The sequence below is a fragment of the Mesoplodon bidens genome, assembly GCF_964165515.1.
Source record: "Mesoplodon bidens genome assembly, chromosome: 11".
Lineage (NCBI taxonomy): Eukaryota > Metazoa > Chordata > Mammalia > Artiodactyla > Ziphiidae > Mesoplodon > Mesoplodon bidens.
Genome location: NC_138167.1, coordinates 67,460,511 through 67,476,576, shown reverse-complemented (window position 1 = coordinate 67,476,576; position 16,066 = coordinate 67,460,511). Strand labels below are relative to the sequence as shown.

At 54.2% G+C, this 16,066-nt stretch overlaps 1 protein-coding gene across 4 annotated transcripts in view; it reads right to left on the bottom strand.

Annotated features, from left to right (window-relative positions):
• TMEM184B (transmembrane protein 184B) overlaps positions 1-16,066 on the bottom strand; it is a 50,447-nt gene that overhangs the window by 5,675 nt on the left and 28,706 nt on the right. For all 4 annotated transcript variants that reach the window (XM_081248909.1, XM_081248910.1, XM_081248911.1 and 1 more), the window contains 5 exons: positions 5,649-5,739; positions 5,061-5,136; positions 2,198-2,289; positions 1,167-1,336; positions 502-696 (listed from right to left, as the gene is read on the bottom strand). In XM_081248909.1, the coding sequence (XP_081105035.1) occupies positions 502-696; positions 1,167-1,336; positions 2,198-2,289; positions 5,061-5,136; positions 5,649-5,739 (624 nt within the window). The remainder of the gene's footprint in view (positions 1-501; positions 697-1,166; positions 1,337-2,197; positions 2,290-5,060; positions 5,137-5,648; positions 5,740-16,066) is intronic.

The window sequence follows — 16,066 nt, the reverse complement described above, 5'->3', positions numbered from 1 at the left end:
TATACAACTGGGGTTGCCAACTGCTGCTCTAACAAAGCGAAGATGAGCAGGTGTAAAAAGAAAGCTGTGAAAAGCTATTACCATCTGACTCTGTTTCTTAGAAGGGATCAGGTTAAAAAAAAAAAAAAAAGAGCTTTAGAGACAAGGGAATTACAGGACAAAATGGATAACAGCGTTCGATGTCAGGAACCCTTAGGACCTTGTTAATTCTAGGGTCTCTGTCCTGACCTTCCCATGGGGATATTGTGCTATATCATCTCCATACTCCAGATCTGCTGCAAGAGACAGGTGGGTGTAGCTTCCAGGACCAGTCCCTGACCCTGACATCTTGTGACAGGGGACAGGGGAGCCTGGACCTCTGTGGCCCCTTTCCTACACCTGGGATCCCTGACCTGACCCATCAACACCTGAAGGACCCTGGGAGGCAGGAGGGGCCCTGGGGCGGAGCCGGGAAGCACCCCTCCTACTGGGGGGGGTCGACTCCAGGACCCTGGCTCATACCTTGTGCGTCCAGCCTCTTGTCAGCATAGACCTTGTAGGTGAAGGCGTGCCGCAGGGCCAGAGCTGCAAAGAACATCTCCACGCAGATGATGAAGTCTTGGTAGCCAGCAGCCACGGTGCCCTCACCCACCGACACGCGGGCCGAGTGGATCTTGGGGATGGCCCCGCACTTCTCCAGGATGGCCAGGAGCATGCCTGGAAGGGGAGGTGTGGAAGGGGAGGCATGGGCGTCTGGTCCCAGACTGGACCCCCTTCCCCATCTCCCTTCCTCCTTATAGCCCCCCAAATGCCACACTCCCCAGGGAGGTTGGAAGCAGGGTCCACAGTTACTCCTGTTGGGCAGGGATGCTGACACAAGCCAAGGCCTCAGGAAAACCACACTCCCCAGGTCCTGGCTGGACACCACCTGGATTGGATCCCCCTGTCCAGGAAGCAGTCCTGCCCAAGGTCATGGCTCCTGTGAAAGGCCCCTGAGGGCCCAGACGTCACACCCCACAGGTGCTCAGTGGACAGAGGTCCCTTTGAGCTCCAGGCCAGGATCGCCTAGGGACAGCCCCATGGCCTGGGTCCTCGGGGCACTGGGGACGGTGGGCAGGAGGAAGAGGACAAGGCTTAGGGGACAGGGAGGCACAGGCCAGCCTCACAGGGACTGGGAGGAGGCTCACCTTGCCAGAAGGAGAGAAAGATGACAGACTTGACCATGAAGAACTTGAGGACGGGGCTGTAAGGGCTGAGCAGCTCCCGAGTGGCGAAGTAGAAGAGGAAGAGGGCGTACAGGGCCAGGCTGACGGAGATGTTGTAGATGATGGTCACGTAGAGGTAGCCGCTGGTGACGCTGCGGGAACGGGGGCATTCTCTGGCTTGAACTGACCCTTCTGCGGGACAAGGGGCCTCCTTCCTCCCTTTGCCCTGCCCACATGCCACTCTGCACAGCTCTCAGCAATGCTCCCCGAGCCATCAAAGGGAGGGGACAGGTGATCAAAGCGGTCCAAACACTGGGGGAGTGCAAGGGTGAGCACCTGCAGGACAGGCCAGCCCTGCCACCTGCAGCTCCGGTGCCCACACTCCTGGTGGAGGACTCCAGGTGTCCTCGGGGGCGGGGCCTCAGACTGACAGTCAGAGGGACACGAAGTTCAGCTCTGCTCTTTGCGCTTGAGCCAAGGGACGTCCCCTGTGAGCCTCTGTTTGCTCACTGGCCCTTGGGGGCTGTCGTGTAGGGTACAGGGAGCGTGTCTGAAGTGCGTGCAAGCTCAGGGCCATGTGGGACACGTGGTCACTTTCACTAACCCCCTGCAGTCTTGTGTGTGCGTCAATTCACACAGGAGAGGAGACTCGAGACGGGCCCCTCAGGGCTCTGGCCCTCTCGCCCCCTGCACTGGGATGGTCACTGTCCCTTCTTGCTCTCTCCAGCCCCCACCCGGCACCACTCTGCAGCCTGAAGGTGACAGATGCTGAGCGCTCACTCTGGTGCCAGAGGCGGGGCCAAGTGCGATGGCACCACTGCCAGGCTCCGGCCTCACAATTCAGGGGTGCAGCAGGCGGGAGGAAGGCCAGGGTCAGGCTTGGCCTCCACTCAGAGGATGGACACGGGGGTGGGGCAATCTGAGGCCACCCCCTTCCCTTGGCCAGGGCATGATCCTCGGGGCAGGGCCGCCCACTCCTCCCCACACGCGCCCTGGGGGGACCCGCTGCTTACTCAAAGTCACCGTCTCGGTACTTGCCGAAGGCCTGGAGGACCACGGTGCTGACAGCCATGAGTGGCTTCACCACGCAGAACTGCAGGGTGGCCTGTTGCAGGGAGGAGGTCAAGAGTCAAGGATAAGCACAGAAACCACGGAAGCAGCACCTCCTCTGGCCAGCTGGGCCTGGGCTGGATGCCAGGGGATGGGGGCGGCCCAACCTCTTGCCCCTGGGGGAACTGCTGTCAGGAGGGGAAGGCAGAATACACGAGACAGTAACAGGGCGATGCAGCTGCGTGAGAAGACAGGAGGATGTGGAGGAAGAATGGCAGAGACGCAGGAAACAGAGATTCCACCAGAGGAGGGGCCACTATGAATGTGCCAGGGACGGGGGGAAGGGCAGAGGGAGCAGCTCATGCCAGGGGCATGAGCTCGGCCCAGGGGCAGAGAGTGGACAAGTGCAAGGGGTTAAGTTCTGGTGAGGGGCGGCAGCAGGGAGGTGGCCCCAGAGAGCAGAGGCAGGTGAGGGTCTCCTTGTCTACCCTGGGTCTGGCTCCCTGCCCCATGCTCTAGGCCTGGGTCCAGGGTTTACGTCAAGCTGGGGTCTTACTGGGGATGGAGATGACCCCACAGGAGCACAAAATAGGAAGCAGCCTGAAGCCCAAGGTCCGGAGTCCCGACAGGTGTCTGAATTCTGGCCTTGCCCACTACCGCTGCGGAGGCCCAAGTGGGCGGTCACTCAGCCTCCGAGTGCTTGCTCACGGTAGATGGTTGTTACCAGCCCCGTGTTGCACGGTCGCTGTGCAAGGACTGGAGAACAAGACCGCACGGGGTGTCCTTGGAGGTCTCCCACTTCTGAGCACTCAGCAGAGGCCTCTGCCACGGGAAGAATCCCTCAGCCAGGTTTCCACAAGTCCCTACAGAGGCACCAGTAAACACCAGAGGTACCCTTGGTGCCCATAAAATCACGAGAAGCACCATTCTCTTGAAACCAAATAAATCTAAGCCACAAGGCCTCTTCTGTGGAGATGGGAGTCATTTAACAAGGCTAAGCTAGTGTGGTTCCAAATGGGACAAGGACCCCAGAGCAGAGAAAGTAACCTGTGGAACCCAAAGTTTCTGACCCGAAAGAGGCTCGAGTGCAGTTTGCAGGGGAGCCCGGGGCGGCCTGAGCCGTGTGGTTGCCAGGAGAGGCGCGTGTGACGGGGGCTAGAGGGGCGATCCTGCTGTCAGCAAACCCCACAAAACTCCCCTGCCCCCCACCCCCTAGAAGAAGCGGGACCAGCACGCTTTGGGGAAAGGGAGGGTCAGCAGCATGTCCCAAGCCAGCCCTGCGAGCCTGCCGGTAGGCTGGTGCTATCCCGGGTCAGCTCACTTGGTGCTCACGACAGCCCCGTGACGTATAAGTATTGTCATCATCCTCAGGGTACAGATGAGGAAACTGAGGCACAGAGAAGCTGAAGTGGCAGAAGAGGCAAACTCTCCAGGAGACTCAGACCCGGGCGCCGGCACTGATGACAAAGCTGCGGTGTCCTCTCTCACGTGGGAAAGCGGGGAGGAGGCTTCTTCAATTCTTTCCTTTTACTACCTGACCCTGCCACTTCCAGGAGCAGCAGTGGAACATCAAAGCCCACAGGGCTGGGGAATAATTTGCAACAAGGCAACCCAGGTAGTGATCTGGGGTCAAAACTTCATACCCAACATCACCATCAAAGAAGGCAGTGAGTCACAGCTGGGCCAGCACTGGTAAACAATGGCTCGGACAGGCCCCACCCTGAACCCAGGACAGTCTGAACTCCTTCCCTGCAGGTCCTGTGGGGAGGTTTTGAATTTAGAAACACCCTAGGGAAGGAGGATCTGGAAGCAGAACTGGAGACTGGCCCGTCCACGCAGTGCTCTGTGGGTGCGTGTGCACTGCAGGCATGGCCCCGCCCAAAAGGGAGCAGAAAGGCCAGTCCTCCCGCAGGTCATGGTGATGGGCCGTGGGTTTCATTTCCCCTCGTGATGACGCTGCATGATGCTGGACAGGCTGACAGGCCCTGTGGAGCCCCAGAGGAGACTAAATCGAGGTCATGCCAGCTGGGCGTGGTGCCTGACTTCCTCCCGAGCAAGGGACAGCGGGCTCTGAGCCAGGGCTGTGTTAAGGGCTTTCCCTCACCTGTTCCTCAAACCACCCCTTGAGGTAAGTATCATTACGCTCATCTCACAGAAGAGGAAACCAAGGCTCAGAGAGGTTTCGTACTTTACCCAAGGTCACACAGTCATAGGAGAGGCTGGAATTCAAACTCAGATGGTCAGACACCCAGACCCACGCACTTATGCACAACACCACACTGCCTCCACCCAGGCCACTTGAGGCCACTGGGGCGGCAGCTCTGGAAACTGGAAGCTGCTAGACTGCCTGCCAAGTGGGAAATGGGGGAAGGGACCAGAGGCTGCTCAGGCCTGTTTTGTCATGTTCTTTAATGCAGAAACCCTCCTGGCCTCTAGCCGCAGCTGATCAGAAGTTTTCAAACCGAGATTCTAGAATCACCACGCACTTCCTCAGACACTCACACAGCACAACTTGGTCAAAGTGAGCAAGAGTCTGGGACCACTTCCTGCCCACGGCTGCATCAGGCACTCCTGGGACACCTGTTGCTGCCCCTCTGAGCACACCCCACCAATGCAGGTGCATCCCTAACAGCTCAGGGAGTGGGTGCTGGGGCTTGGGGTGCCTCACAGGAAATGGGAACCCTGCAGGTGGGCCCTATGCCCGTCTTTGTCACTATGTCAACCAGGGACAGCACGGCCCCTGCAGCTGCTACTCCAGGGCACAGACCCAGGATCCTGGTGCCTGGCCTGCAACTCTTGACCAGGGCAGTTGCTGGGGGTACCCACCTGCTTGCAGAACCGCAGAAATCCGATGGAGTAAGTCTTTCCCCAGAGGCAGCATGTGCCATACATACAGCTGGACCTGGAAGAGACAAGCAGAGAAGGGGTTGGTGAGCAAAGAGCCAGACTCAGGAAGGTAGGGCTGGGGGAGGCCACCCTCACCCTCCTGCAGATCCAGACAAGCTGGGGTAGGGCGGGGTAGGGTGAGGATGGGGCTTGGATCCTGGGCAGTCTTTGAGCACAAGGCCAAGCACAGGGAGAGAAGCAGGAGAATATTTGGATATGCAGTAGGGTATAGGCAGGAGCGGGGCGACACAGACCTTGGGATAACAAACCAACTTAAAAGGCACTGAATGTAAAAACTACAGGAGGGAGAAACAGGCAAACAGGAAAGGATAGGAAGAGAGAGAAGGAGAAAGAGCCAGACAGGCCCTCCCAAGAGTTCAATGAATGGCCTCGCTCAGGAAGTGTGGGAGAGGTCAAGGTCATGGGCAGAGATGGTCTGTGTGACCAGTTGATGCCAGGAGAGCTTGGAGAACGTCAGGCCCAGGAAACAGGGTGGTGTGGGGGGCTCTGGGGGGACTTCATACTCACTCGATGGGCTTCCCTCTGATCTCTGACATGATGGAACTTTCCCCCCCAAGGTATTCATAGCACAGGCTCAGGAAATTATAGATGACCAAGGCTGTGAAAACAATGTCCAGAGAAAAACCACTCAAATCAACAGGATGGATAAACAGATGGTGGAATTCTAAACAGCAACGAAAGTGAGAGAACCAGTCACAGGCAGCAACGGGGAGGGAACCTCAGGGACATAGGGCAGTGAATATTCCATTTGTAATCAAAATCAGTCACGGCTAAATCATGCTGTTCAGGGACGTGCACACACACTGCTGGTCACACCACAAAGAAAGGCAAGAAAGTGATTACCACCAAATCCAGGACCTTGTGGGGAGCTGTGGGAGGGGAGATCGGGATGGGATGCTGGGGGCTTGAGGAGCTGGCAGTGTGCGTGTTCTGGGTTTCGGCTTTACAGTTATTTATTAGCTTTATGCACTTTTCTGTTTGTGTGTCACAGATCACAATTTTATGACAAAGCAACAATAAAACTTTCTCTAGAGGGATCTCAGGAGAAATTCTCAGCAAGAATGAGGTAGAACCCCTTATGCATTCAACAGCGTGTAGCGGCATCTTAGTGAACACAGCATGATAAGCTGTAACAAAACCTATGAGAGGGGCTTCCCTGGTGGCACAGTGGTTGAGAGTCCGCCTGCCGACGCAGGGGACACGGGTTCGTGCCCCGGTCCGGGAGGATCCCACATGCTGCAGAGCGGCTGGGCCCGTGAGCCATGGCCACTGGGCCTGCGCATCCGGAGCCCGTGCTCCGCAACGGGAGAGGCCACAACAGTGAGAGGCCCGCGTACCGCAAAAAAAAAAAAAAAAAAAACCTATGAGAGGTGCACAAAATATAGTGCAAATTTCTTAGGAAGCTGGGCCAGCTCATCCTGAATCATGACACAGCTTGACATCACCCACAAAGATCCAAAATTTACAACAGCAACCCAGGGCACAGTAGAAGTACACTGTAAATGCTGCAAATACAGCACTATGTTGTAATTGGCCTCCTGGTCAGAGGACTTCTGCGGGGTCAGCAAATGCAGGCTGCTGCCTGCAGGGTGCTAGAAGCACACAGAAGTGCCGGGAGCCAGGGAGCCAGGGCGTGGAGAGGAGGACAAGGTGTACAGTGGAGGACGCCACAGAGGAGAGGACGCAGGGGGCAGATCAGGGACCTAGCGCAGGGGTACAGGAGACGCGTCCAGCGCAGGAGTGAGGCCAAGGGGAGGGTCAAGGCGGGGTCAGGGGATAATAAGATCAAGGGAGAGGCACCAGCAGCCCTGCAGCCAGTGGGCTCCTTCTCATCTGACCAGCCAACCCCGGTGCAGCGGAAGGGCCTTCAAGGCCCCCCCGTGCAGCCCCCTGGCTCAGCTCAAGATCTCTCACCAGGTGGCTTGGTCCCTGCCTACCCGTCACACTTCCTTCCCAGCAACACTGGGTGCCCCCTTCCCCTCGGCAGGGTCTTGTGCCCTCCATGTTTCTGCCCTTGCAGATCCTACTGCCTGGACGCCCTGCCCTCTGACCTCCTAGTACGGTCAACCCGTCAGACACCACCCACCATGAGAAGTCCCCCGCCACCACCATGGGGGCTCGTGCGTCCCCACCCACGGAACCTACCGGTTTGCGGACAGATGCTGTGCCCCCGCCCCGCCCACCCCCGGAGTGTGATTACCGGAGCCTGCTTCTCCCTCGAGCGTGGGCCCAGCCCTCGGCACATACTAACCACACCACAGACGCTTGACTGCCTGAAACTGGAACACAGGAAATCCTGGCCGTACGTTTGGAGGTAGGAGTTGGCCTTCAGCAACGTGGAAAGGAATATATTTGAGGGCTGCACGCCCCTCAGTTGCTCTAACCTAGTAAGGTTTCATGTCTGGGGCTGGGGAACAGGGGCCCAAGCAGCACCCTGCATAAACATGACCCATACACAGCAACCGTCCCCCTAGAGACACACAGCAGAGGGTTTGCAGTGTAACTCTGCTGGGAGCCTCTCTGTGGCTCAGTTTCCTCATCTGTTAAAATGGGGACAGAAAGAGCCCCTACGGAGTTAGGAGGTGGTAGGATTTCAGTGAGTATGCAAAGTGCTCAGAAGCGTGGCCAGCACTCTCAGTGTTGGCTGTCACGGCCACTATGGTTTATCTGCCCGCCTTCCTCAGGGGCCTGCTGTCCCCTGACGGGGCTGAGGGCCCTGTGAGCTGCCTGTCTGACACAGAAGTAGCTCAGGATGTTTGGTGGCTGCAGGAATCTCCACCGACTGGGCTCCAGATCACTCTCCACTGACAGAAACTTTGGGGTATCTGAAGGCAGGGGGGTGAAGGGGAGGGGGGCATCAAGCCCAATCTGATGTCAGCCTGCTAATAACCTTTGTCCAAAACCATATAAGGCCAAGTAGAGTGGATGCATCCATTCCAATCTGGGTCCAGCTGTATTGTGGTTGATGGTATTTTCCAAAGGCAGCCACATCCCATGACAATGACACTCCTCTCAGAAGGTGGGGTCTTCTTCCCTCTTTTTGCATCTGGGTGAACTGGGGTGACCAGAGCGGAAGCGAAGCTTGGTGACATCTGATGCTGGGGTTAGAAAAGGCCTCTTTCTTCTGGCTCATCCTCTCTTGAGATGCTTGCCCTTAGACCCAGCCACCATGCGGTGAGGAAGCCCGTGCATGGCCCACGTGGAGAGTCCACATGGAGAGGCTCATGTGGGGGAGGAACTGAGGCCCCCAGCTGACATCAGCATCAACTGCCAGACACATAAGTAAACCAGACATCAGATGATCCCTCCCTCAGCCTTCAGGTCTCCAGCTGAGGTCCAGGTACCATGGAGCAGGACCAAACTGTCCCCAACATGCCCTGTCCAAATTCCTGATGTGCAGTATCCATGAACACAATACATGGCTGTTTTACACTAGTCTGTTTTGGGGTAGTTATGTACACAGCTACAGTAAGTGGAATGTACATAAAACCACTTCCGGAGTTCCCAGGACACGCAGTGATCTCTCACACCTCCCCTTGGTGGCACATCCCGATCTCTCTGCTAAACCCCAGAGGCAGACCCAGCTCAGATGCCACCTTGTCCTTGGTGGCCTCCCCTGTCCTGTCGCCATGCTCACATCACACCCCACAATCTCTCTGCTGATCTCTCTGATCCTTCCAGGACAAGAGGCAGCATAAAGCAGCCAGAAAGCCATGGATCCCGGGGCCAGACTGCCTGGGTATGAATCATGGCTCCACCACTTAGGAGCTGTGTGGTCTCAGGCAAGTTTCTTAAGTGCTCTGTGCCTCGGTTCCCTCATCTCTAAGCCGGGGATAACAACAGCTTCTTCCTGGTGAGGCTGCTGTGAGGATGGGCCTTAGGGGTGGGAGTGTAAAGCCTTATCTATAAGGCTGTGCTCACAATGAACAGTCCATAGTGTTACCCACTGTCTTCTGTAAACACTGTAAACACCTTGCAGGCAGGAACCTAGGCCCACCCACAACAGCTACCAAAGGGCTTGACACTTCTGTACTCAATCAACATGGAAGGAACGAACCTTCCCCAAGGTGATGACTTCCAGTCCCCAAAGACAAAACCCTCAGGCGAGGCCACAGGGGCCCAAGGTTCATCAGCCTCTCTGTCCAGAACCACCAAGCTAGGCTGTCCTGCAATCCACTCCTGGGAAGAGCTTGGTGCCTGAGCTCACGTCCTTTCCTGTGTCACAAAACACACGGCATGCTCCTGATTACGTGGTCCACCTGTCTGTCCATGTGCAGCTCTGCACTCAACTGGTCAGATCATCAAATTTCATCCACCTCTCTCAGTTCAGGACTTTTGACCTTTTCACAGTGCTATGGGGCCAGACAGTCTGGCCAAATACGTTTGCTGACGGTGTCTGTTAAAGAGTCATTAGTGAGTCAATAATGCATCTCGGAGAAGGGAGACAAGACAGAATCTCCTTGAGATGACTCAACCAGCCCACACCAAGACCCACTGACCATCTGGATGAATCAATGCCCTTCCGAGGAAATGATAGAGCCATGCAAAATACCATCCCCCCTCCCCAGCAGGTGTGTTTAAACTGGACAACTCAACACACACCCCAGGAACAAACACAAGAGATATGCTGGCTCTGGACATCAGAAGAGCAAAAAAGATTATGAGTGGGGTTCTCGACCAGCAAGCAGCACTGTCGCCTGACCACGCTTCTGAACACAGCTCCAGTTCTGGTCCCCTGGAGAGGCCCCAGACACACAAGTGACCAAGGGGCTCACAGGGAGCATCCAGCATGAGGGAAGGGATGGGTTCCCGCCCATCCCACCCCGGCCTCTCTCTCTCACCCTGGAAAATCAGGTACCTGAATTTTCAGCTCCATTCTAGACACCAAATCTTAAAGGAACTAGAGACAAATGCACACAATCAGGGGCAAAGGACCAGAATGGAGATGAAAGGAGGATGGTACTGGAGACTTGAGCCCTGGAGAAAAGACATTAGGGATGATTCTCTTCGTATAAGTGATGACCACCTGCGTCCAGAGGGTCAGACAGGACCCACTCATCCCAGGGGCAGATCCTAGGACTTCAGCTTAGTGTAAGAAACAATTTCTGGCAGGTAGTCTTCAGAGATGAAAGGTAGTGAGCTCCCTGCCAGTAGAAGCATGCAATCAGAGGCTAGGCCGCCTCTGAGCTGAGACATTAAAGGGGTTCCAAGCAGCTAGGATTTTACAGGTCCCTTCCGACCCTGAGATATGCGAGGCTTTCTTTCCTCACTGGCAACCTCTCCCACCAAGAGCTGCCTGGACAGGAGGCTGCAGACCAAGAGATGACTCTCCACCCAGCCTCCCATCCAGCATCCCCCTTGGCTTGACAACTGCAACCACACAACCCTGAGGGGCCCGAGGGGCTTCAAGAGAGGACCCGCTAAGAAGCATACTCTGACTGTCCCTGCCAGCTGCAGGGGACTGACCTCATGAGTCCCCCACTGCAAATGACACTGGCTACAGGTCACTGACTATCCCAAGTTCACCTCCTCCACACACCCACAGCCCCTAAAGCCGGCCTCAGGGCCTAGCCCTTTTCGCTGCACAGAAATACTTTGGTTATTTGGAAAGATATATTTCAGAGTAACTTGTGGATGAGCCCAGAAAACTTAATTTTGACCCCTTTGGACAGAAATCTTCTCTGCTCAGTAAATAGGGGCACCCAAACATTCTTTCCTGCTTTTTCTGTGACTGGTGATCACCACTGACAACAACGGATGCGACGTGCTACAGCCAGGTGGGCGGGGTCCTCCCTAGGCACCTGTCCCCAGACACTGAGCTGCTCTGATGGCACTTTGCTCTTCCTTCCTCATAGCTTTTCTGTCCTTTGCTGTTCCTGCTCATTGATGCTTCTTGCCACCCGAAACACTGATTCTGGTCCCTCTTTCTATTGGTTTCTTCCGGATGTTCTGCCTTTATTCTGATTGGTTGAGCTCTTCTGATTCCTGGCTCTCTCAGAGCCATGGCCAGCAAGGGCAACTACCAGCCCGTGAGTCCTCCTGGCAGCACACTGGCCTCTGGGTCTTCTGTGGTCCTCAGCTGTATTCATCCAGGCTGTTATGCTCCCTACCTGGGAAGATGTTTTACTTGGGCCAGATTCCAGGAAGCTAAGTTTGTCCCAAATCTGAAACTGGGACAGATTTCAGAAAACGAAGCATCACTCTTTGCTTCTTTCATGCATGTAAAATCTCTTCCCTTAACAAGAGTTCACACTTTTGCAGGGGAGAAACTTGTCCTGTATTCCTTCACCAAGCCTGGCACAGAGCAATTCCTGGGCCTCAGAGACCCAGGGCTGAGTCCAGCCTCTGGCAATTACTCTCTGGGTAACTTGGGCAAGTTTCTTAGCCTACGTGAATTTTTTTCTCACATTTGTAAAACGGGGATGATGATATATACCCCACCAGGTAACTGAGAGGTGAGAATGAGCTAACAGTAATGAAAAACACATGGTAAACTGTGAAGTGCCACACGAACATTATTAAAAAAAACAGTGCCGCACGAAACACCTGTGGAGGGCGTCTCCCTCGTCTGAGCTCTGGCCACCCACATGTCTGCCCGCAGAGCTCCCCAGGCTGTCTCAGAGTCATCTTTAGGGGCTACCTCTCACCCCGACCACAATCAAACACTAAATGTAGGTAAGGGGATTGGATTCTACCCCTCCACCATCTGCCTGCCCCCTACACCCTGGTGGCACATTCCTTAGGCTCTGTGAATTCCAGCCCTTACCAGGTAGTAGATGCAGAGCAGGGACACCGTGGACAAGCATTCACTTCTCCCTGGAAAATGGAAACACTACCTCCAAATTCGCAGGGTTTACCTCCACTCTCCCATGAAATGCCCCTGAAGTGAGAACGAATGGGGGGGAAAGGTACAAACCTTCAAGGACAAGGACACGGCACCAGAGGCAGCAAACGAGGGATGTTCGACCAAAGCTCTGGAAGATGCGGCATGGTCACTAGCCCCAGGGACGGGAGGGAGCCAGTGAGAACCCCAGGAACCCAAAGACTGGGCGCACCACGCAGCTCTGATGGCTGTGGGTAGGGGTGCAAACGGAAACACTGGTCTACAAATCTCCACGTGGAGCTCTTGGCTTTTTACTTTCAAGACAGGTTGTGGGCTTCCCTGGTGGCGCAGTGGTTGAGAAACTGCCTGCTAATGCAGGGGACACGGGTTCGAGCCCTGGTCTGTGAGGATCCCACATGCCGCAGAGCAACTAGGCCCGTGAGCCACAATTACTGAGCCTGCGCATCTGGAGCCTGTGCTCCGCAACAAGAGAGGCCGCGATAGTGAGAGGCCCGCGCACCGCGATGTGGAGTGGGCCCCCTCTTGCCACAACTAAAGAAAGCCCTCGCACAGAAATGAAGACGCAACACAGCAAAAATAAATAAATTAATTAATAAACTCCTACCCCCCAACATCTTCTTAAAAAAAAAGACAGGTTGTGATGGTTCTGTCCTCACAGAACTTGGCCCAGCTGAGGACAGCAATGTGAAGACTTGCAGAAAACATAGAGAGGAAGTCTAAATACCAAGGGGAGATGTCCAAGGCCTTTCCCCGGCTGCACCCATAGCTCAGCCCCTCAGCTCCTTCCTCCCAGGCAGGAGATGAGAACATTATTCTCTGGGAAAACAGGTTCAGAATCAAAGCCTTCATTTGGTGTCTGCCCCACCACCACATGAAAATGGAAGAGGAAACGCCCTGTGTCCTATCACCCAACTGGGAGGAGGCCCAGCAGTTTTAAGCCCCATTCTTAAATATAAAAAATAGCCAAGGACATGAGACATTTGAGGAAAGCTTCTTACCCAAAGGTCAAAGAGCAAAGCAAACAAACAGATGGAAGGAACTCAGGAGACAGAGATAATGCAGGGAACAGAAGAAAACTGTAATTAGCATCCCCAGAGAAAGAAGAACCAATACCAAGAACAAGGCTAGGAAAAAGAGAGCAGGGACGAGCTCCTGACATTTTACAACATGATAAAGGAAATAAAACCTCAACAGAGGGACCTCCCTGGTGGCACAGTGGTTAAGAATCCGCCTGCCAATGCAGAGGACATGGGTTCGATCCCTGCTCTGGGAAGACCCCACATGCCGTGGAGCAACTAAGCCCGTGCACCACAACTACTGAGTCTGCACTCTAGAGCCCGCGAGCCACAACTACTGAGCCCGTGTGCCACAACTACTGAAGCCCGCATGCCTAGAACCCGTGCTCCGCAACAAGAGAAGCCACCGCAATGAGAAGCCCGCACATAGCAACGAAGAGCACCCCCTGCTCGCCACAACTAGAGAAAGCCTGTGAGGAGCAACGAAGACCCAATGCAGCCAAAAAAAGCTCAAAGGTAAAGATTAAAAAACAAAACAAAAAACAAACAAACAAACAAAAAACACCTCCTGAAAAGCAGAACAAAAAAGAGGTGGAAAATCCCAGGAAATTGTAAAGGAAATTTGAGGCTCAATCCAGAAGTGCAACATTCTATACTTAACAGGAATTGCAGAAAGGGCTAATAAAGTGGAGGGGAAGAAATTATCAAAAAAACATTCAGGAAAATTTCCCAGAACCACAGGACAGGAGTTGTTTCCACACTGAACTGAAAGGGCCCATCGGGTGCCCGGCACAATGAACATCCCACCTCTTGTGAGGTTTCAGAACAATGGGGGTAAAGACAAGATCCTAAAAGCCAGGGGGAAAAAAAAAAAAGGTCACAATCATTAAGGATCAGAATCCAGCAGACTTTCCAAAAACAACACTGGAACTGGAAGCTAAGAGAATGTGAAAACATGCCTTCAAAATTCAGAGGGAAAATGATTTCCAATTTAGAATCATAGTCCCACTGAACACCAATCGAATCAACAATATAATAAAGATATTTGCAGATAATTTTCAGATTTCAAAAAACAAAACTCCCATGCAACTTTTTTTCTCAGGAAGCTCCTAGAAGATGTGCGCGAACTAAAAAGAGAGCAAACGTCAAACGTAGAAAAGATGGCATCCAGGGAGCAGGTGATTCAGGACAGGAGAGGCGACAGGATTCCCGGGATGACGGTGAAGGAAAGACCTGGGACAACAGCTGAGCAGTAAGAGGCCTCAAGGGCAACCAGTCCAGACCAGAGCAAGAAGGGCAGGGCTCCAGGAGGATCACCACCCGGAAACCCTAGAGCTAGGAGATGAGCTGATGTGTCTGGCGTCACTGACAGGAGGGCTTCTTTTTTCACTCGACTGAAGCATTTGCGGAATAAAGTAATGATAGAGACACAAAAAACAGACCAAACCAAAAAGTAAGACAGGTAGTAACCAGAGGAAAAATGAAGTCAAACAAGGAAATGTCATCTTGGGACACTGTAAGGCTCAGCTTTGAACAACATTTACAGACATGTAACGATGTACACGCTGAACACAGACTAAGAAAAATCATGATATGGTCACATTAAAAAGATGAAGGAAAGTGTGTGTGTGTGTGTGTGTGTGTGTGTGTGTGTGTGTGTGTGTGTGTGTGTGTGTGTGTGTGTGTGTGTGTGTGTGTGTGTGTGTGTGTGTGTGTGTGTGTGTGTGTGTGTGTGTGTGTGTGTGTGTGTGTGTGTGTGTGTGTGTGTGTGTGTGTGTGTGTGTGTGTGTGTGTGTGTGTGTGTGTGTGTGTGTGTGTGTGTGTGTGTGTGTGTGTGTGTGTGTGTGTGTGTGTGTGTGTGTGTGTGTGTGTAGTTGGAGGTAACATACCTAAATCAAGACCTTCCACAGCAGGAAGTCACTATGTAACACTACATAAAATTGAAAAATCAGGAAACAACAGTATAAACATATTTTTAGGTTATTCTAGAAAAAGAAACCAGTTTAAAGAGTTTGAAGTAGGATGACTTTGAGAGTGAGGAGTTGGGGGCAGTTCTGTGTTTCAAACATGTGCATGTATTACCTTAATAAAAGTAAAATTTTAGTTGTTTTAATTTTGTTAAAAAGAAAAGCAAATGTCTCTGTGATGCCCGGCAGAGAGTCTGGCTCTGACGTGGCCTGCGGGATGGGCTGGCTCCAGGCCTCCAGCCCAGTCGATTCCTATCCCACCCGGGTGTTGGGACACTGAGGAGGAAGGGTGGGAGGAGGAATGAACGGGGGGGGGTTCTTTTTGAATTGTAAGGGACACACCCCATCACCAACTCTACAGGGGAAGCTCTTGCTGGCAGCTGCTGGCAGCTGCAGATAAGACCACAAAGGGGGAGGGTCCGAGACACAGCAGAGGTGCTCGAACTGGCCAGGCCAGGGCCAAGCCCACTGACTCAGACATTGCAAGCTGGTGAACTCGGGGGCAGCCTGAACTTCACAGCAGCTGCTGTGCTGTTTGCAAACTCCCTCGGAGAGGCCAAGCGGATAATAGCGTTGCTAGGAGATGTGCTTCGCAGGGCAGCAGGCTTCCCGGGAGGACCTTTACGTGGCTGGGAGGAAAGCTGGGACACGCAGGGCCTGAACAAAAGGGTTTCTGGGGTGGGGGGAGCTACCAACCATCTGCTGCTGCCTCTGAGGCCTGGAGGATGGTGCGGAGGCCCCCCTTCTGCCATGCGCCCCAGACTTCAGGGCCCAGGAGAGAAAGGAGCCTATACTTGCCCCCCCATCACATAGGAGACAGCCCCCACCTCTGCCCCCATCAGGGATCAGCTTTTTGCTTCTGAAGAAACCAGTCGGCATTGGCTGCTCCTGGGCACTGTGCAAGGCTGGCAGCTGAACGGAAAAGGGTTCTCAGCCCCACCTTCCCCATCCCCAGCCTTTACAGCTCCCCAGGTGCCCAAAGGTCTCCCTGGGGACTCCACTGCTTCCAGGAACACCAGGCGCTAGAGCCCCATTTATGCCCTAACCTAGGGATTCAATGAAGCCCCATGTGGGCGAACGCAAGGCATGCAGCAGGTG